The following is a 22,878-nucleotide window of genomic DNA, read 5'->3' on the forward strand; positions in this document are numbered from 1 at the left end:
TCGATGGTGACGTCACCGAAGCATAAAAAAGAAAGGATTTTGTCGGTTTTATGCATATATATACCAAACCTTTTTGGTGACGAAAGAGAATCTAATAAATAATTAAGTTGCGAGATATTCTCTTCGCCGCGTGAGCGCACTTTTCGTAGACTAATCGGAATACCTTCTTTTACTTGCGGGATTGATGGTAACTTTTCATCTTCGTTAGTTTTTAAATGAAGCACAACCAAAAAAAAAAGCTTCAGAAAGTTGTGTATTTCTAGTGAGTAAACGATTCTGACAATTAACGAAATTGATGATGATTTTCTTTCGGTCAGGCAAATGGTCCGCATTGGGGGTTCTAGTCTTGACCTCTTAACCTATGGGAGATTTACCATTTGGGTAAACGAGACAAAACTAAAAAAAAGCTGGTGTTTTGAAGCGCTTCCGTGCGATCGTAATATCGCTCTTTGTGACGCACTGGTAAATGAACGGCGTATTAAAAAATGAATGCTGAACGCATTTAAAGTCCTTTGAGATGTTGGGAAGGTGGCTTAAACACGATGAAATCAAAATTAAAGGGAAGAATTCTCTTCAAAGTTTGACTCTATCCCTCCCGGGTGACGTATCTTTTAACCATATTTTGAAAAAGATTTTTGTGGCAAAAATGATCAGAAAACAGAAAGGGCGACATCCGAGCCGGCTATGCAATTAGATTTTTTTTGCCGTAGTTCTTGATGTTTAGGAAAACTTTGATGTCAAGATAAGCGGAGTGAAATAATAGACATGACACGCGATTCGTCGAAAAAAGGCAGCCCGGGGGAGGGGGTACTTAGGCAAGAGAAGGGTATGGGTATGTGCCGGGCTTAAGGGCGCCTTTTTTGAAACATGGCAGTTTGAAAAATCGGAAAATCGAACTTCAGTCCCACTAAGAATTGGAAAAATAGGAAAATTTCAACTTTTTGCCCCCAGAAAGAAAGAAATTTGGTCAAATTAGTTCCAAAAAATGAATTAAAATTCACACAATTTCCCTTGTTTCTTCTCCTCTTTATTCTGCTAAGGGTCCGAGGGGCAGGGCCGAAAGCCAGCTCGCAACCATAATCCCCGTGGAAGGCAGCTAGGACACGCAGACAAAAAAGCGTGATAGCGCAATTTTATGTTGCTTTTTATAAAATAACTTTGTCATAACATAACTTCAATAATTTTTCAAATTCAACAATGACTTAGATTTACAGCAAAATAATTATCGACATACATATGTTTAAGGTCCCTTTTTACGAAGAAAGAATTCTAGTTTTTACCGCCTTTTGAATGTATTTTTAATGTTGCTGTTGTTCTAACAAACGTGATTTTTATGTTTTATTTTATATTTGTTCTTTTCTTTAACAGATTCTGTTTAAAAGATTTTCTTTTGTTTTGAAAAGAATTCGAATGTCTCAAATCAAATAAGGTCGTTAAGGGGCCGTCGACAAACGATTTTCCTTTTTTTTAACGGCTTCTGGCCGTAAGGGGTGGGAGGGGGTTACTGCAATGCCGTTAAAAAAGTTTTAAAAAAAGGGAAAGTCTCACTTACAAATTTCATCAGTCCAAAAAGTAGAAACATGTGAAGAAAGGCTAAGACCAAAGCAACCACACGACATTCACCTTATTCCCGATCACCAATTAATGCTTTGACAAGAAAAATGACTGGTCACGTGACGAAAGTCGGCAATTTTTCCCTCCGCCTCGTTGACTCCTTGCTCCACCCATCCCGCCCTGACTTGCTGCGGGGCTTGGAGTTTCAAAATTGAAAGGTCACGGCTCAAAACCACATGTTTATTCCGTGCGAAAAGAAGAACTTTGAGGATTACGAATCGAAAGAACATGGCGGCCATGGACCAGTGAAAGTATTTACTTTTGAAGAATTTTTTTGGCCGCTTAGACGTAGGGGGAGGGGGTCTGAACCTTAACGACCTCAGGCCGTTAAAAAAAAGGAAAGTCATTTGTCGACGGCCCCTAATTACATTCGAAAAAATAAAAAAAAATAAAAAGTCTAATCTATCAATCAAAACAAAGTCTTTATAAAACGGCGCGAATCTGATTTAACACATTTGTGGAGCAAGAAGCAAAAGTCATCTTTTAAAAGAACAAAACATTGCTTGCGAAAACGAAAGTGACACAAAAAACAAACTGACATACTGACTACGGCTATTAATATATAGATATGAAAAAAATCCATAGTAGAACACACACGAATGTCTGGAACGAATAAGACCAAATTAGTGGCGAAACAATGTAGCATTTATGTCACTCACTTGCGAGGCAAGTTACACATTCGTTATTTGGTAATCCCATTGGGCAATAGGCGGTTAAGCAGCAGGCGTTCTCTAATTTTCCAATTGGTCATCATTTTATGTTATGACAGCAGAAAGTATGATTGATAATCTTGGTCAGTGCGTCACAAACAGCCATATAAACAAAACTCAACATTCTCACAAAAGTTGTCTTTTTGATTTCCCAAACATTCGTCTAAAGCGTTCACTTCCACAATAATTTATGTAATTGCAATTTCGGTCAGTCCACAGTCGGCTTCAACATATACACGTGTTTTTATTTACGTGACCGAAGTGCCTACTAAAACAATCCGGGGGTAAGTGGCGAAGCAACACAGCAGATTATTCGTAAAGTAATGAAATATCTTTTGGCATTGACAATCAAATATAATATATTATATTATACTATTATACTATTATTATACTATATTTCCTTAATTCAAAAATCAAAAATTCATTTTTCATTCGCGAAAAATAAATATAAAAGAATAATGAATTAATATTACATACTAAGACGCCCCCGTCTTTTACTCTCGTTTAATTTCCGATCTCGGAACGTGCAAAACGCCCGTCCGCCCAATATCCACCCAATCAGCTTAAATTCACTTTAATTGTCCTTTGACTTTCAAAAAATAGTATTTAAAAATTATGAATTTATAATAATTACAAAAAACAAAAAGTTTGATACTTCATTAGTGAAATATTCAATAAATTCCTAGTTTCAATTTTCAGTGGGCGTTCTTCTAGGGCTTCGTTTATCGCGCAATTTTTGCGTCACACAAACTTTCACAGCCGCTCGTAATAATTATACATTGCCAAATTTGGTTCGCCATTGTCAAGTCAGGATCGATGGTGACGTCACCTAAGCATAAAAAAGAAAGGATTTCGTCAGTTTTATGCATATATTAATTTGCGAGATATTCTCTTCGCCGCGCGAGCGCACTTTTCGTAGACTAGTCGGAATACTTTCTTTTACTCGCGGGATTGATGGTAACTTTTCATCTTCGTTATTTTTAAAATGAAGCACAACCAAAAAAAATGAAACTTCAGAAAGTTGCGTATTTCCAGTGAGTAAACGATTCTGACAATTAACAAAATTGATGATGATGATTTTTTTTCGGTCAGGCAAATGTCTCGTATTGGGGGTTCTAGTCTTGACCCCTAAGCCTACGCGAGATTGAAGCGTTTGGGTAAACGAGACAAAACTCCAAAAAAGCTGGTGTTTTGAAGCGCTTCCGTGCGATCGAAATATCGCTGTTTGTGACACACTGTTGGTGGAGTTATCAAAACAAATTTGTTGTCAAAGAGATTTAACAGTAAGTGAAAATACAGGCCAGATATCAACAGTCCCATGTTTTGACCAATCGTATCAAGAATACCATCTTTATCACATTAAAGGGCATTTGATGCGCACAACCTAAACTTGCAATACACCTTTCCCGTAATTCGTAAAACTAATGCGCACGCATTATTTTGATGCTCTCCACCGTTTGGTCTCTGGAGGTAAACAAACCCGTTTTTGCCTGCGTTCCCTTAGGGAAAGTTGGTTTTTTGAGCTTTTCTTAAGTTCTGTCGAACAAAATCCCCTCAAATTTTAGTATGTTCAACCTATTCATGATATTATACCACCCTGAAAATATTTTGCCAAAAGAAGGTTGCTGTCGAAAGTTAGAGGCTCAAATCCCAATTTCCCTAACCCCTCACAGGCAAAAACGCGTTTTTTACCTCCCAAACAATTTTATACACAACGGTGGAGCGCACATTTTCCCGGGCCATTTCTGAGAAATTTGAATTACGGGAAAGGTGTATTGAATTGTGGCGACAGGAACCATCTAGTGATATAATATAGAGAATTCCCAAAAGTCAAGATCCGTAAAACAATTGCTTTCTCAAGATTTCTGAGCCAATCAGAATACATTAAGAGCATAGAAAACTGTTCTAAGTCTCTCCTGCTAACAAAATCCTTTGCTGGAAGTCATCAGCTCAGCATAAAAATATCCGAAGATTGTATTCAGCAAATGTTTAGGTTTATCGGGCTATGACTTTATTCTTTGGATCGGAAGTGATAGCTTTTCTATGCAAAGGATGGTTACTCATACCTGTCTGTCTGTGCTGTGTAAAACCAAGGAATTGGTAAAACTGACCAAATAAAACGATGAAAACAACCAAGGAAATTAAACAGCCATCACGAGTCACGTCCCGCCAAACATGAGGAAAACCATGTGGTTGTTGCTCAGCCAACCAAAAATCCGCGCGCTTTTTGAAACATTTTTCGTACCACTACTCGGAAATTTCTCCCTATTAGCCTCCGTCTCGGAAGAAGACTGGGCCCGAATTTGCGGACGTTTTCACAGTTTCACTTTCGTTTTCGGCTATGCGACAGCGTTTTCAAGCAGAAAGCAGAGGAAATCTGTGAAATTATGGCAGGGAATGCTAACCTATTTTTCCAGTGTTTCTCAAGATTAGAGCAAGATTATTGTTCTAGAAAGTTCATAAAGGCCTAATAGTTTCAGATTAGTATGATTTCATCAGAAAAAACATTTACACCAAAGCTCCTTATTGATATGTGAAGGCTACCAAAAATAGCAATGTCCTCCATCAGAACAACTTTAACATAAGGGACAAGGACAGTCAAGAAGTCTACTTCTTTGTTGAAAATTTGCACAAAATACTTAGAGAAAATGGTACTATGGAAGCCCATTCTATACTCCTAAATGATAGTTGAAAGATCAGCAGTTGAGAGGGTTGATTAAAATAGAACTCAAAGCACACAATCAGACAATAAAGTATACATATATATTTGTCCAGAAAGAACTGGTATGTTGTTTGCTTTGTTTTGATGTTTAAAAATATGTACTTAGCAGTCCTAAAAAAATACAAATTTGAATATAATGAGGGCAGCGAGTCTGGTTAAATGTTACTATATTTACAAGAAAGGATTACTGAAAAAATACTACTGTATGTACTACTGATGAACTAAACTCAAAAACTAAAACTTTACCATAAATTTACATTACGACAATTTAAAAATCTATCTTTAATACATAATAGCAACAAAGAAAAAAACATGGCTCAAAGTTTTAAACTTAGAGCTAGTCAGAGCTTCAATTCACAGATTCAGTAGGTATAAAGCCTTCAAAATTTGAAAACAGACACTGCATTGGTGTTACTACAAGACATACTAAGATCCACGGTTTTTTCGATTCATGAAAAAAATAAAGTATTTATCAAAAAAGGTTCTCTTTTTTTTTGGTAATCAATTCCAACAAACAACAATCAATATAACAGTTTTTTGAAAACCATCCCACAGTGTAAACATTATCAACCAACTAAACCCACACCGCCAAAATTGTAAAAATAAGTCAATATAATTTCTATCAACAATTTCTCATAAAATGTTTTTTTCCAACATTCTGATACCAATCATGGCTGGAGGCATCATGTGTAGAGTGACTGTGTGGCATTTCATTGCTTTTAATGATCACAATACCAAACATCAACCAAACAAAACTGACGCCAAGCCAAATCTGGCGATTAAAAATTTCCATGAAAATTATAATTGAAACTTATCTCGTAAAATGCTTTTTTCAACATTCTGGAGGTGTTCAAAGATAGAGCTATCATATGTAGAGCCAAGCAATACATGAAATGTCATTTGCTATCCCATTTGCCTGTTTGCCATGAGATATATGAGTCAACAAATCAAACAAAAACCAACAAATCATGTCTCTTCACTTTCATGTCACATCGTGTTTATATGGGGTATCAGAAAGCCAATCCACAAGAAGAGCCATCTTCCTTTATTATCGAGTGTTCCAAAACTATTGGTAGGTTGTTTGGAAGTAAAGAAACCTACACAGTTTACTTTATTTTGAAGATTTAACTTGAAAACAAACTGCATCTTTCCAGTAGAAACTCATGTTTCAACCTGCTACATAACATTGGTCAGTCGGGTCGGTTACTAATATGTAATAGTTTTATAATAGCTGAGCTTGAGAATCCGTAGGCAGAACTTGTAACATGTATTATGTGTATAATTATGTCAGTCGACTTGAATCATGATACATTACTCCCATTTCACTGGATGCATTTTCGCTGTGAAATTATCCGCAAAATCTTCTGACCGCGTTCTGAGACGGAGGCTAATTATGGATACTCAAGATAGGTACATTTTGAAAGCTTAACCAAGCTGGCACTTTGTACGAAAATGAGAAAACTAGTTGGATTGCTAGCTTGGCATAAGCACTTTGAATTCATGAAAGGCCATCACGAAAATTGTTTTGATAGAGATTTTTAAAATTACAAAAAAAAACAGATTACCCCCAACAAGCTTTTACCAGCTTTATACCACTGTATACCAAGCAATAAAGTAACCAAAACCAGGTATATATGAGGTAAATGGTGCAAGTTATCTTTTTTTCTATTTTTGTGATTTGTATACAGTATATATACACAGTAGACTCCTGGTTTTTCGAAGCTCCAAGCTAGCTACTCGTCAAGGGCAGGGAACGGCAGGGGGCGGGGTGAGAATTTATTCTCTGAATTGCCGAATAATACTACACAACATCAGCATCACACAGATGGTCTGAGATTTTAAGGGTACCTGCCCTTATCTGCCTACACATGAGAAAATGTGATTCCCCAAGTAGTTTTGCCAACTGACCAGTCTGTTTCAAGATATTCTACTTTAAAATTTCAAATTCTGAGCTCTTTCCAACATGAGACTGAGATGCTGGATGAGAGGTCCGCGAGTGAACAAGTTATGTTGATTCTTATTAGTTTTTATCTTTAAGAATGTTGTTTTGTATCTAAACGATAATAAAAGATAGTTACAACATAAGCTCTGAATAAATGAATAAATGAATATACCTAATATCCCAACATCTCCCCCCAGATCACAGCAGGTCCTGCTGGGAACGAACGAACAAAAAACGAACAAAAATCAATAAAATCAACAGGTGCTATAAGAGCACAGAGAGAATGAAACTCTCATAATGTATCAAGGACAAGTCAGTGTCCTGTAACAGTTCATATAGCAAATAAACTAATGCCATGCTCTAAAAGCACCGAGAGTATCAAAAGTCCCTCGTATAGTTCAATCAGACGGAAAACGTCAAGCATCAATAAACATCAAGAAAGTCAATGTCACATCAACGTGGCAATTATACAGTTCGTTTGATCACTTTCATCGTGGAACAACGTATCGACCAGTTTCAGGCTCGTACACCTTTCTTGGTTGACGTATGCGTGATGAGCGTCGTGGAGAGACAGTCTCACGAACAACTGACTGCTCTTTGTTGACGACCGCAGGTGGCTCTGCGATGATAGCCGCAGGTGGCTCTGCGTTGACAGCTGTGGGTTGAGCAATCGGGGTCATTGGTTGAACAACAGGATCCCTCTGAGTTGCTGGAGAAGGCGAAGGTAGTTTGAATGATACATCAGACGACGGCTTGGAGGCAACTGGTAGTGGTCCGGCTTGACGTTCTGAACGAAAGTCGAGTGGCGTATACTTCCGAAGGAATTGTCGGTTCCTCAAACTCAATCGACCAGAGCCTGACATTCGAACACGATATTGATCAAAATCTTTCACCTCCATCACGGTACCTTCACGATCCCAACGTTTAGGGTGGTTGCCGGTCTGGTTTTGAATGAACACCTTATCTCCGAATTTCAATGGTGCCAAAGGACGAGCGTGTTGGTTAAGCGATTCCATTGAGCGGATGCAGCGATTCTTCAATGAACGTTCTTTTAGGTCCCAAGCGTCTTTCCAACGATTGCTGATCTCGGGGTTGTCGAAGGCGGAGATGTGTTTGGAGATTGAAGGAAGGGTATCTCTGAGGCGTCTACCAAACAGAATTTCAGCGGGCGACAATTTACAACCAGCATCGGGCGTGTTGCGAAGTGTCAACAAGGCACGTACCATCTTGTCTGTGTCAAGGGAACCATCGGCGGAAATATTGTTCATCAGAAGGCGTTTAGCGGTCTTGACTGCAACTTCCGCACGACCATTGGATGATGGGAGATAACTTGAAGAATTGCGGTGACGAATCCCCCAGCGTTCGAAGAATGACTGAGTTTCGTGTGCTGTGAATTCTGGTCCGCCATCACTGGATACTTCTTGTGGTACGCCAAACGTTGCCATCAGCTTTCTCAAAGTTGTACATAGCCCTTTGGAGCCAGATGTTGAAGAGCCCTGGAGGATACGGTAGATCTCGGTCCAACTTGATAGGCGGTCAGCTGTGACGAGATAATACCATCCTTTGAACAGGAAGTAGTCGCAGACAATCGCCTCGAATGGCGTGGTAGGTATGTGTGGTTCGAAAGGTACTGGACGGGCTTGTGATGGTGCAATACGGTTGCATTCATGACAGCTATCCCGAGTCTTCTGTATGTCGACGGTGATGTCTGGCCAGTATACCTCGATTTTGGCTCGTTCATTCATTGCTGTGACACCCTGATGTGCGGAATGAAGTGACTTGAGGACTTCGAGGCGAAGAGAGCTAGGAATGACGATGCGACGCTTCATCAAGACTACTCCATCGATGATGTAGAGGTCGTGTCGAAATTTCCAGAATGGTTGAAGATCAGCTAATAGGTTCTCTCGTGATGGGGGAAAACCAGATACAATGATTTGTGACAGCTCCTGGATTATCGGATCTTGGGAGCTTTCACGCCGGACGATGTCCCAGGTGATTGCACGAATGTCGTTTGCTGCAATGTCGATGAGATCAGCTTCCAAGTTGTCGTCAGGTTCTTCATTGTCGTGGACAGCAAGAGCGGTAATCCACGATGAGTCATCCTCGTCTGGTGAATCAACAGGATGGCGAGATGTTGCATCTGAAAACGGGTTGTCTTTGCCGGGTTTGTGTTCGATTGCAAAACGCCACAGTAAAGTCTTCTCTTTCAGACTTTGAAGTCGAGGATTTGTTATTTCATCGAGTGAACGGTCGCCGAAGATGGCAATCAAAGGCTTGTGGTCGGTGATGACGAGGAGGTTGTCACAACCTTGGGTGAAGTAGCGTGTCTGTTTCAAGGAGTAGGCGATAGCGAGTGCCTCTCCTTCAACTGGAGCGTAACGTGACTCTTCTGGTTTAAGGAACCTGGACCCTGCGAGCGTGATTTTCCAGCCGTCTTGACAGCATCCTGGGGATTGACTCGGACAGGAGCAGTGCTTTTGTGACAAGAAAAAGCCGATGCCAACTTTCGACCAATCGGGGCGGAGACAGGTTCGGCGATGGAGATCGAAGATGGTGACCCCCTCGATGATGGCATCGATGATGATTTGTTTGGATCGACGAAAGGCTTGGTCAAGTTCTTCTGTCCAAACGAATTTCTGCTTTGGGCTAAGCAACGGTTTGAATGGTGCCATAACCTCACAGAGACGATTGTAATGTCCGACTTGATTAATGAGCCCAAACCACGACCGGATGTCAGTAATATTGCGGGGCACGGGAAATTCTTTGATTGCGTTGATGAATTTTCAACAGGTTTGATCTTGTCCTCAGTGATACGAAAGCCTGCAAATGTAGCTTCCTTCTGGCAAAATTGAAATTTGTTGCTATTGAGGACGATGCCACCTTGACCCACAAGAATTAAAAAGTCAATAATGCGCCACCAGTGTTCCTCTAATTCACTGTCCCACATGATAACGTCGTCAACACATTTCGACTTTCGTTGAATGTCAGCGATCAATTCGTCGTATCGCCTTGCGTACCCGTCACCACTAGCAAGAAAACCTTGTGGGGCAACCTTGTATCGATAGCGACCCCAAGGAGTTATAAACGTGGTAAAATGTTTGTCTTCAGGTCGGAGGGGAACAGAATGGAATCCGTTCCAAGCGTCTGTGACAGTTTTCCATGTATGCGAGGGAACTTCTTTGGCTTGTTGGAACGGAGGCTTTACGTAATGCGTTTCGCGCAGACAATGGGGGTTGAGAGGGGACAGATCAACCGTACGTCTGGGGGTGCCATCTGGTTTGCGAGCGATTACCATCCTGTGACACCAAGGGGACGGCTCACCAATAGGGACCTTCTCGATGACCCCCATGGCAACGTCAGCATCCAACTGTTCTTTCACTGCTTCTTGCCAATGGATTGACACCGGGATAGGTGTGTGGACAGCACGAGATGTTGCGTCTGGCTTAACGTGAAGACTGATTGCTGGACCGGACAATGATGGAAGGCGTTGGTGTTTACATTGATTGAAGGTAGATGATGAGTACGTCTCGACCAACCATTCTTTCATCTGAGGGATGTTCTCGGGGGTAGGTGCGAACGGGAGCTCTTTAGGGCGGGGTGGTGGGTTGATTCTAACGGAGCAGCCGCATGGAGCTTTGTTATCATCAATCGCACATTCCTCATCAGCTGAACCGACACGAGGGAAGTCCTTTCTTATGACGCCAAGTTGAACGAGTGCTTCTCTAGACAAATAAAAACGTTGAGTGTTAGTTAGGGCTAACATAAGTCATCACAGCTGCCATACGAGTTTGGCCAGCTGAGTCAGTCCCTTGCAAACGTAATAGAATCGCACCGGAAACGTCAATCTTCTCCTTGTTAGCTGCATAGAGGGTGTGTTTCACTGGTATGAGGTCATTTACGTTGAACCCACACCGAATAAAGTCAGATAAACCCCACAGGCAAGACTGAGCGCCCGTATCGGTTACCACATTAACTTGAGAAGGTTGAACTTTTGGAGTAGGTCGACCTAATTTAGCATAGTCCCTTGGGTCGACATTTACTGACAATTTCAATGTAGGGTGTTTCATCGAGTCGTGACTCTTCCAACCTGAGCTTGGATCAAATAACATATGCTCAAGCTTTGTATTGTTTGTTATACAGTCAATTGAGAAAGCAATAGCATCAGCATCATCTCCTGTCGGTTCTCGTTGTCGTGTACCCCCTTTTAGATTGTTCCTAGGGTTATGCTTGCGCCAACACGTAGCACACAATTTACGTTCGACCATCTTCTTTTGACGCTTGCTCCAAAACATTTTTTCCATATCAACATTACACGACTGACAATGCGTCCGTTGAATGTCTCTTTTTCCAGGTTTGTTTCTAGCAGAGCGGTGAGCAGAGATGGCACTATTCGAAGAATGTCTATTAAGCGCATCTCTAGCCATTTCCTTAGCCTCGATAAATGATACAGTTTCCTCAATAGAGCTGTTATCAAGCCCAGGCCATCCCAAAACCTCTCTCGCTTAACCTCGTCCTCAGCCAAACCAGAAATCAAAACGTCCTTTGCAATAATATCAGTGAAGTCGACGGATTGATTACAGTCATTACTAGGGCAGTCAATAGTGTAGTGGCAGGTAGCAGCTTTGCCTTTAATTCTAGCGAAAAACGATCGAACGCTCTCCCCATCACATTGGTTCACTGATAGTAGATCGGATCTACGAACGCTAATTGCAACGGGAATGACGGCTAAATGTTTGATAGCTTTGAGAACCTCGTCTTCTGTTTTGGAAACGATATTAGGGTCACCCCGCAAAAGATTGTTTCCAAGGGATTCATCACAACACTGAAACAGCTGCTGGGTTACGTCCTGAGGGGTGAGCTGGGTTCCACGTTTGAAGAGGGTCCAACGAGCTTTAAAGGCGTTCCAGGTCTCTTCAGTCGACTCAGACGAAATGGACGGTCTCAAAAGTTTAGGTGCCTTCTGCTTGGCATTATGGGGGGCTGCAGCTCCGACGTGGGCGTTGTTATGAACGGTTAGGAGGGCAGCCGCTACTTCTGGGGCAACATCACCAGTATTGTAGTCACAGCCAGCAATCGGGCAAGCGTATGAAGGCATAATCAACAACCAGATATAGTGATACCAAACAACATGAACAAGTTATGTTGATTCTTATTAGTTTTTATCTTTAAGAATGTTGTTTTGTATCTAAACGATAATAAAAGATAGTTACAACATAAGCTCTGAATAAATGAATAAATGAATATACCTAATATCCCAACAAGACCTCAAACTCACAAACAAGTACAAAGGTCTTTCATTCACACAAGTCTCTGTGCAAGTAGTAAGTAAAATATATTTTTATAAACTGCGCTTTGTAGTGTCCAACTTTTTGCTATGGAATTGGTTATTGTGTTGTGTTGTTATGCGGTTTTACATTTGCATTTGGACTATAAGTTCTCGGTTGGCAGACGATATCATCCACCACGTTTGCCAACCAAATCAATCATGGTCAAAATATATTGAGATTTTAGTGCATTTTAACTGTTTTCAGAATTTAAAGTTCGGGCGAGAATTGCTATACATTGCAAGCCTTATTATCTGGAGTAAATTTTAAAAGCTTCTAAATCCTGAGATCTTAACCAGACGTCCGCGCTCGATAGGATCGATCATCGGAACGGCTCGATGACAGATCGATATGTGGTCGATGGATTACTTAACGTTCCGGATAAGAGATCGATGGAAGATTCAGCCATTAAAAAGTCTTGAGTATCAATCCTTCGTTGATCCATTATCGAGCTAGTATTTCAATCGAGTATACCGATTCGTCATCGATCGTTAATCGATTTGTTAGCGATCATAAATCGAGTATGAGTCGATAGGGTCGATAAGATCAATAAAAGATCGATGATAGATTGATAAATAATCGATATAACTAATCATACTTACTTCTGGTTACTTTTGGTTGTCTTCGAGCTTCATGCTCTGGTAAGAAACTTTCTGCTTCACACCACAATGCTGCATCCATCAAACCTGAATAAAGGAAGGATGTCGGCAGCTAAACAGTTTTCATGTCAAGAATGGAGTTAGAGTCGGCTCTCCTGCACCCTGTGTAACCATGAATCTGTGGCTCGTCTGGGATCGAACTGAGGTGTCTGTCTAGAGAGTTTTTGAACTTTTCGACTGTAACATTCTTCATATTTCTAATACTCTTGGGCATTGAATTGAATAACTTAGCACCTTGCACAACAAGCGTGCTATCATGTAGTTTTGAACTATGGGTGCGAACACACATCCTTCCCAATCTTGGGAGTTCCTTGAATTGAAATTTATTGTTGATGTTTGGAACCATCATAAGCTTTAAAAAATCTTGAGTATCGATCTCCTATCCGGATATCGTTAAGTAATCCATCGATCACATATCGATCCGTCATCGAGCCGTTCCGATGATCGATCCTATCGAGCGCGGACGTCTGGTCTAAAGCAGTGAAATAAGCACTACCGTAACTTGGTCTAATATCGACATCCCTCCTCTAATTCCGACACCCTTTTTATCAGCTGAAATTGATAGAAAGGTTGAAACTGTTTTTCTTTGCTTAGTGATGGTCAGAGAGAAATAATCCTTTTTCAATCAGTGATTCAAGCTTTCATATTATTCCTTTCTATAAAGAAGGGTGTCGGAATTTGACGAGGGATGTCGATATTAGACCAACTTACGATAAGGTCCTCAGTCTTAAGTCTCATTGTTAAAACTTTCCAATAGACAGGCAGTGCTGATGACATCAAAAAAAGTGAAATAAGTTAAAATTGAGGGACAAATATTGAGTACCCTCAACTGCTCTAACTTTGGGACGATTGGTTGAAACATGAGACTGTTGATATCTGGCCTGTATTTTCACTTATATACTGCTGTCATAACATGTCACCCATAACTTTCACTGATAGCGCACCCTTTTAAACTTTTTTGTTTTCATTCAAAATGACCGAAAGCCAATTGGAGAATTAGAGAACGCTCGTCGCCTAGCCGCCTATCGCCCGATGGGATTAAGACATAACGAGTGTGTAACTTACCGCAGGATTGATGTCAAACGCTCCATCGGTTTGTCACTAATTTGGTCTTCTTCGTTCCAGACATTTGCGTGTTTTCCACTACAGATTTTTTTCATATTTCGATTTAGAAGCCTACTCGGTGCGAAAGAGAAATCGTGTATTTTTTAATACACCGTTCATTAACTCTAATCAAATGATTTTGGAGGTTCAGTGTTAAATGGTAGCCAAATTGCTGTCCCATGTTTTGTCAGATAGTCCCAAGTTAGAGCAGTTGACGGTACTTATTTATTTGAAATCCTTAAATATAGTTTAAAGAGTCAGAATAATTTACTCTGCATGTTTAGAAATCTTTACCAGACGTGTCAGAGAAAAATTTACAAATTGATGACGTCACAAGCAAAAGTGAAAAAATTGATGTTGCAAAATTTCAAAGTTTTAAATACCATTCGAAGCGTTTTCTGATGTATAGATTTTAAATCACATCAGTCTCAATAAGCAGTCTAAGCCTAACTCCTATCAATTTTCTCAAGTTAGGTTGAGAAATCGGATATATATACATTCGTTTAGATAATGTCTTCTATACAGTTATAACAGTGCCAATTCGAACAAGACTTATTTGTAGGTAATATCTAATTTCCTGCTGGTTTTACTTGCATCCTCTGAAGTATGAGCTCATTTCAATTTTATTTGCTATCTTTAGATTTAAAAAAACTAACAAGGAAAAACATCAAAATGTGTGGTGTAAAAGATAAAGAAGTAACAGAAGCCAAAGTCTTAAGTGGAAAAGAGATTTCCAAGTGAGTAACATTATGAAAAGAGAGTGCTTTCATAACAAGAAGAATATAGACGTTCATGATTGCTAACTTGTACATTTTAAAAATTTTTATGGCTTAACATTTTGATTAATGTTATTATTTCGAAATAGTTTTGCATAAAAATTTTCTCTATATGATTGAGGAGCTAAATCTTATCAGCAGTTTAAAGATTTTTTTGAAAATAAGGAACATTAGCTAAATAAAATATGTACTTCGGAAATTTTTTTTTTTCTAAAGCTCTCAGTAAAACTTGAAAAAATTAGGTGAAAAAGGGGTTGATTTGTGAAATTTAGTCCATGTGACCTTTTTGTTGCGAAAAAAAGTTCAACACGAAAATTTTCCCACTTAAAGTAACCACTGCATCTCGCTTCTTTGCAACTTCAGGAAAATTAAAGAAGGAATGAAGGAAGAAGTACAACAAATTAAAGAAAAGAATTCTGAATTCACTCCTGGACTGACCATTGTGCAGGTAAATTTGTCTTCATTTTGATCGTTTGAATTTTTTTTTGAAAATCTGATGGCTGATGGAAGAGGAAAATTTTGATTTTTGTTGAAGTTTATTTGCTTTACCTGGATTTACTTGTGCGTTCTTTTAGCCTTCATATGGAACGTGCCAGCGTAATTATATATTTATTTAAATATCTTTTTGACCACTGAATTGTTTAGTATAAAACGTGAAAAATATTTACATATTAAGGGAATGTGGAGGCTAAAATTCTCTGAAAAAATAAGGAATATCCAGGCTTTGAGCTACATAAGCTTTAAAGCTTCTTATAAAAAGTGTATTATCATAATAAAAACCCATTTTCCTTCAAAAATACAGGAACTGAATTTTCTCTAAATACAAAATAAAATTTTCATTTGAAAATACGGATGAATAAAAATAATATTTTGGGAAATTGTCTCTGAATAGGACAAATAGTAAATCAGTAAGGGACTAAGGGTCAGTGACTCTTACTGTACAATTTCCTTTGTAAGTGGTTTCCACATATAAAACATAGTGTACACTTAAAATGTACCCTTCTCTGACAGATTTCTGTCTCACTTAGGTACAAAAAGAGCTTTTTCGTTTCCAACTTCAACAAAATTTTGCGAAACTTGAAGAATCTTGTCTAATTTGTTGTTAAATTCCATTCGACCGTCTGAGACTAAAAGACCACTGCACTTAAAGCTTTGCTTTGACCACTGCACTTAAGCGTATGAAGCTCACAAACCAAGTTTCCTACTTCAAAGTTAAAATCGGGCGAGGAGTCCAAATTGTAAATAAAGCTACTAGCTTATGAAGGTAGTTTCAAATTTTTACTGTTTTAAATATAAAATGTGGTATAAAAATATAATCCACCAGGGTGTGAAATCATTTACAATGTACGTATATTAATTTTTTGGGAATAGTGACTAGCAGATTGGATTGACGTCACTAACAATGCTGCATACACACGCCAGTACTAACCAAACTGATATGCAAAAACGTCATAAGGGTGGTATTATAAACACTTCATTGTCTCTCGGTATCAGTTGTTTCGGAGGTCGCGCTTTGTGTCTATATTCTTGAAGTTTATATTTTTCAAAATTACTATATCTATTTTAAAAATAAAGAGCAAGATTTGAGTCTTTCAAAAGTTACCTTTTTGCAACATAGTCAAGACGATTGGCGACGTTGTCGTCTCCATAACGACGTCGTGCGTCTTGCTCGACACCGTTGTCGTTCATCTGAACGCCTAATTAATGGCGCTTATTCGAGCAGGGCGCTTATGATATTATTTTAACTAAAAGGGGGTGCTTATTCGAGCGGGGCGCTTTTTCGTGGATTTACAGTAGAGAGTTTCTTTTGGTTATTTATTATACCCTTTCCTTACTCTGACCTCTGAGTGTCAGATCGTTTCGCTCGCGCTTCTTGTGTTTCTTTATGTTTTGTTTAGGTGTTGATTCTGCGTGTGAAACGAGTTGTGCTTGGAATAATTGGTTTTAAGCTCTATATTCGTTAGTGGTGTCCAACTATTTAGATTTTGATAACTATGAACGAACCGCTCAGAACCGCTTGAACAAATAAAAGTTGCTGAATGATCACGCACGAGATTGCCTGATTTGGATCATAACTCGAACATGCATGAGAAACACAAATTTGTTCGAGTTAAGGAAATTTCGAGTTATGGAGTAAGGTTTATAAGGCTTGCTAACTGAAGGTACGAGTTATAGAGGTTCAAATTAAAGAGACTCGACTGTAGTCTGAAAACATTAAAGCCTACCCTATCTCATCTCTGTAGGTATTTCGTTCTCGAGTTATAGAATCAATTATTCACTTTTTCTTGTCAAAGCGCTCTTATGTCTCGCCAGATCACTGCCGAAAAAAACTAACAAACTTCTGATATCATTTCATTATCATAGGTCGGCGATCGGGAAGATTCAAATGTTTATGTGCGGATGAAGATGAAAACCGCCACTGAGGTAAGTATAATGCTCTATTGTTTCAAGCTGCGGCAGGTGTTTTTTCTTTTCAATCTACAGTAGATTCTTGCTTTTTCGAACTTCTATTATTCGAATCTTTCTATAATTCGATATTTTTCCCAAATTCCCGTCCAGGAGAAACGCTCTTGATATACTTCCGATGATTTGAATTTCTCTGTAATTCGAACAAATTACACTTCGCGTCTGAGCTGGCTGGGGGGGGGGGTCGGTAGTAAAATCTCAGACACAATGACGTTTACTACTGTGGTGGTGTGGCGAAAAATTGAAAAAAACTTTTACTACCCAGGGTAGTTAAATACTAAAATGGGTGGTATCTATGTGTTAAATGTTGAAAAAAATTTACTACCTGGGTAGTTAAAACTGGTAAAATTAGCAAATTTTCGCTATTTTTGTAATTCTTTTAATTTTTTAGATGACTTTTATGAAAAAATGTGAAAATTTTTATAATTTGAAAAAATTTTCTGTTGGAAAGTTGTTTGCTGTTAACAAAAAATGCTCAAATTTTTTTGTCATTATAAAAAACACTTGAATTCTAAGGGCAAAACATTAATTTTTGCACTAAGTGAAAAATGTGTCACAGAAATAATCATTTTTTAGCTTTTTTTGTAAAATCAGTCCAAAAAGTAACCAAAAAATAGGTGGCCTCTATGACAAATTGTCCCAAAAACTTTTACTACCAGGGTAGTAAAATACCTCTTCCAAGAGTCTGGGTGGTGGTATGTAAAAAAATTCGTAAAAATCCTTTTACTACTCATATATGTCTGAGATTTTACTACCGACCCCCCCCCTGGTCTGAGTTCGAATAAGCGAGATCTTAAGATATTTTAAATTAAATTGAGATTCGTTCTACCTGCCTACTTGTTTGTATTGAGCACATTATTAAAAGTTGTTTCAGCTTCTTCATTATTATGCACTGATAATCTTGAAGTGCTTTAAATGTATTTGTTGGAGATTTGATATTTCACTGTTAGTAATAGATTTCATGATTCGATGGGCAAGCGACTCGTTAAGCAACTCGGCCCTAGCTCCGTTCTTGATTTTCTCTTAGCTTGGTTTCAAACCTGAACATGTCAAAGTATCAAAGAATGCATCAGAAAGTGAGCTCATCAACCTCATCAACAGTTTGAACGCCGACAAAAAACAGTCCATGGAATCATCGTTCAACTACCTCTTGATACTGACGAAGAAATAGATACCACCAAAGTTATCAATTCTGTTCTTCCCACTAAAGATGTCGATTGGTAAGCACGTGTGATTGACCTAGTGTAATTCATCATATGCACCACTGCAATGACTTCATGAAATGTGTAGATATAATGTTTTTGATTTTCGCTTGCAGCTAATCATTCAATTTCAGAATAGGTGTAGGGGTGCATATTCTAAATTCCTTTCTCTTAAAACAGGGGTCTCATTTGAAAATTATAAGGGCTTGAAATAAGGGTCGATCACCAGACATGCCCGACCCAAAAATCAACTTTTCAAGCTAATGCACGCAACTCTGAACAAACATTTTGTACCGACCACTTGAAATCATTATGAGCCGTGTTTAGCAATTTTACACCGTTTAGTGGGGCTTAATATATAGTATTCAAAAGAGAATTGTCTTTTGAATTTCAAATTTTTAAATCACACTCTTTTAGTCTGAACGAGGTCAACACTGGGAAATTAGCACATGGTGATTTGAAAGGCTTTCTACCTTGCACACCACACGGCTGCATGACCATGATCGAAGAAAGCGGAATAGAATTACAAGGAAAACGAGCTGTGGTTGTTGGAAGATCGAAAATTGTGGTATGTTATAGAGGTCGACTTTTAAGGTCATGCTGCAAAACCACCTTTCCTTAGAAAGTTTTCTGTATCTATTCCAAGATTTGAAAAACAAGTTTCACTTTTAAACAAGCTTAAACCTCGCGGTTTCAGAAAACTGGATCAATATCATTTATTTCAAATTCGAATAACTTAACTTAAAAAAATATAAAAACACATTCATCACCGAGTCTTTAAATAATGCAAAAGATACACAAAAGAAATAATTCGAATCTCATGTTTATATTCCAGGGTATGCCAATGTCAATGCTGTTAACTTGGGCAAACGCCACCGTCACCATTTGTCATTCAAGGACGCAAAATCTAGAAGATATTGTAAGTAGTTATGTGTTTTAATGATTGGCTGTTTTGATGAAATTTCCTCAGAAATGAACCGGAGAACGTTATCACAGATCCAGGCTAAAAGCTGACATTAGGTTCCCATTTTCAGCACTCAGTTTGAAGTTTAATTTGCATTTGATCGACGCTTTATTCCCTCTTTGATTTTTCAAAAATATCATACTTTGTTTTTGCTCATTCTCTGAACAACCTGAATTTGTTCAAAAGGTACGAGAAGCTGATGTCTTAGTAGCAGCCTGTGGCCGTCCAAAGATGATCAAAGGCTCGTGGATCAAAACAAGGAGCGGTTGTTATTGACTGTGGTATTAACTCTATTGAAGGTTCGTGTAAAACAGTTTTATTCTGGATTAACAAGTGAGCAAGTTCTATTGACATTCCGACCATAGATTGATAATACCCGAAGGATTAGATGGAGTGCTTTAAAGCTCTTCCAAGCAAAACAAAAGTGAATATCGCAAAAAATGTTGCTGCTATTGTTTTCGAAAACCTGCGAAGCTTCTGATTGGTAAAGTGCTGAAATTCTATTGTAATGTCACGTGACTTAGGTAGGATTTCCTACCTAACCTCGGCACACTTTTGAGCAAAAGCAAGATATCTAGCCCTTCGAGCTACGATTCCGACACTGTGTTGTAGATTAACGCTTTTTGTCTTTAAAAAGAGTCTGTTAATTAAGACTTCTTCTAAAATGTGAGTCCTTTTTTCATATGGTTACAGGAGAGAATTAGTATAATATCCCAATAAAAATAAGCTTGTGTTTAAGTTCTTACGTGCTTTTGGGGTATTCATCCAAGTCCTTTTTTTCCAGATGCATCAAGAAAGAGTGGCAGAAGGTTGGTAGGGGATGTTGACTATGATGAAGCCAAGAGGAGAGCATCTTACATCACACCTGTACCCGGAGGTTCGATTTTTCATTCATATTACCACAAATTTATTTATTTTCCTACAAAGTGAATCGCTATTTCATTAATTAGCTGTTTCATTGCTTTTCTTCAAATGCCCCTCTTAAGGTTAACATGCAAAAATTAAACTCTCAATATTTTCGTCCCCGTCGTTGATGATATATTTTCATTGTCTCTTTTCAATTAAAATCAAAGGGAGTTTGTTTTTGACACTGTTTTTAGTCTTTTATACCCCGCCTTGAAGTACAAAGGTCAAGAATTTTACACCTGAATCACCATAATACTTCATTAAAGTGATTAAATGCAATTCTCAAAACATTCTGAGTTGTTTTGATGGATCATGAGATAGCCTTAGAACATACTAAAAGTTTTTGACCATTTTGAATTTTATTCTAGGTGTTGGTCCAATGACAGTGTGCATGCTGATGAAGAATACGTTGGAAAGTGCTAAACGACATTTGAATCTGCAGGATGAGAAACGTGAAGAAGCTGCTAAATAAAACAACCATCCTGAATTCCTTGGGTTTGAATATTTTTTGACGTGGCAAACGAGAAATCATTTTGATTGCCAGAAATTTATCACTATAATATTGTATTAGATTTTAGATGTAAATAGTTTGGTTATAATGTTTTATGTTATTTTCATTCCTTTTTTATATAATATTTAGCTTAATATTAGCTTTTTGAAACAAATTTTCATTATAGATTCACTAACTAGCTTCAAATTTGATGTTCTCTAAAGAATATGTAGAAAATATTTTGTTACAAGCGCAATTGTACAAAGCTCGTTATATATTTGGGTTTTTGAGCTAAAAACTTAGGCAAAGTTAGATATATCCCCTAGCATCATTAAATTTTTATTTTTTCAAGTAGATTCATAGATAGATTTTTCCAAAGTTTTCACTAACATGACAGTAATTTTTAATCTAGTGTGATAATTCCAAATATTTTGATTTATTATAATTTAATCAACTAAAATATTACAATATGTAAAGTAAATTATATTCAACAAAACCACTAAATTTAGTATGACAACTTTTGTCTTATGATTTTATTTTTATAACTTTTTTTATTTTATGTTGAATTTAGAAAAATAGAACCAAGACTGCTTCTCCTTCATCATTTCAGCTCCTTTTTAACACCCCTGTGTCAGTGACCTGGTGAGATGCTTTAGGAATGGGGTATACAAAAAGGGGACGTTTGCCGGTCGAAATAAAAATCTCAACCACGCCACTTCAAAAATCCTATTAAGTTTACAAACTTGATCCCTGATTGAATAGCTCCTCTTTGTATTTCTTTTATTTTTTTTTGCTATTTTTTTCAAAGTTATTATTTTTGGGACCTGACTTGGTAAAGCTATTTAGTCAACTGATATGACATATAATTGACACATTCACTGGTGTAAGGAATATCTATAAAAGCGCACTTATCCCTAAAAAATCTCAATCTAAAGAACTCAGAAATGTTCCTATTCGAATTAAAGTTTACAAAATTGAGGACCTCTTGGGTATTCCTTTCATTTTTTGCAATGTTTTTAAGCCTTTTATCTTCTTTATGACCTGGAGACGAGTTAAATTCTAAGCTTACTTAGTGATTACATAATTCAGCTTTAGATGTAAATAAAACTGGCAGTGGAACCAGTGTTGTTAACATGAAAGAAATAACTTAAACGAGGACTGTTATATTTTCGAGTTTTGCCAAGGGGAAAAGTGCTTAATTCCCAACCAGTTGCAATTTTTGGGTCAACAATGATATAAAGACAATTAGTAAATAATTTTAAGTCTGAACTCTGAATCCAATATTATCACCTTTCACTCACAATCCATTTGCTCTTAGCAATCTCTATGATATTCCCTGGCGTTTTTTAACAACTAATTACTATTTCAATATTTCTTCTTTTTTTCAGTAAAAATTGAAAAAAAAAGCATGAAAAAAAGAAATTTCAATTAAAAAGTGAGAAAATGAAGATGGATCTATTTTGTTGGAGAAAAAAACAAAGTAACACAACTACTTCAAAAATAAGTTATCTTTCAATAAAATATTAGCTTTCAAGTTTTACTTTAACATAAATCAAAGACTTTTTGGGAGCTAGAGGGTAATCTAGTCTGCTGTTGGAAATGTAGCAGTTGTGGCAGTAGTAAAGCTTTTGTTGCATAATGATCTGTTTTCTCTTGTTACTTTACCTTGTGAGTTTATTTTTTGTGCTCGTAAGCAAATCTGTAACGACATGATTGTCCTAGATATAATCCTCAGTTAAATGCTTCTAAAATTTCGATGAGAAACAGGTCAACCCCCCCTTTAAAAAACAATGCCTCGTTCTCCCCCTGAAAGTGGAGTTTGCTCACTATGAAAACATTAGGCCGTTGATTAGTTAGATGTATTTAATGTCGGTATTTTTCTCTTTGTCTTCAGGTTGATTTCTCCGCCAGCAAATATGTAGACCCTTCAAAAGATATTCGTAAGAAAACAAATTAGTTTTAATTATCTTATTTTTTGTCGATCTTCCCTTTCAAAAGT

The 22,878-nt window shown here is 37.8% G+C and overlaps 3 protein-coding genes across 4 annotated transcripts in view; 2 read left to right on the plus strand and 1 right to left on the minus strand.

Annotated features, from left to right (window-relative positions):
* LOC136814185 (uncharacterized protein DDB_G0284459-like) overlaps window positions 1-4,521 on the minus strand; it is a 66,247-nt gene extending 61,726 nt beyond the window's left edge. The window contains exon 1 of one of the 2 annotated variants that reach the window (XM_067070695.1): window positions 4,391-4,521. The gene's annotated coding sequence lies outside the window, so the exon portion shown is untranslated. The remainder of the gene's footprint in view (window positions 1-4,390) is intronic. The other variant, XM_067070703.1, reaches the window with a different exon arrangement.
* A 10,165-nt stretch (window positions 4,522-14,686) lies between these two features.
* Window positions 14,687-21,450, plus strand: LOC136814206 (bifunctional protein FolD-like). Its single transcript, XM_067070723.1, has 9 exons — window positions 14,687-14,812; window positions 15,215-15,299; window positions 17,216-17,275; window positions 18,345-18,537; window positions 18,937-19,087; window positions 19,355-19,438; window positions 19,670-19,782; window positions 20,268-20,360; window positions 20,758-21,450. Exons 1-4 carry the CDS (start codon window positions 14,748-14,750, stop codon window positions 18,486-18,488), a joined length of 354 nt encoding a protein of 117 aa, XP_066926824.1. The 5' UTR covers window positions 14,687-14,747; the 3' UTR covers window positions 18,489-18,537; window positions 18,937-19,087; window positions 19,355-19,438; window positions 19,670-19,782; window positions 20,268-20,360; window positions 20,758-21,450.
* Window positions 18,528-20,861, plus strand: LOC136814254 (uncharacterized). The gene is made up of 6 exons (XM_067070774.1): window positions 18,528-18,547; window positions 18,937-19,087; window positions 19,355-19,438; window positions 19,670-19,748; window positions 20,268-20,360; window positions 20,758-20,861. The coding sequence occupies exons 1-6, from the start codon at window positions 18,528-18,530 to the stop codon at window positions 20,859-20,861; spliced, it is 531 nt and encodes a 176-aa protein (XP_066926875.1).
* Window positions 21,451-22,878: the final 1,428 nt, after the last annotated feature.

The sequence above is a fragment of the Clytia hemisphaerica genome, unplaced genomic scaffold, assembly GCF_902728285.1.
Source record: "Clytia hemisphaerica strain Z4C2 unplaced genomic scaffold, Clytia hemisphaerica genome assembly, whole genome shotgun sequence".
In the NCBI taxonomy this organism is placed as follows: Eukaryota; Metazoa; Cnidaria; class Hydrozoa; order Leptothecata; family Clytiidae; genus Clytia; species Clytia hemisphaerica.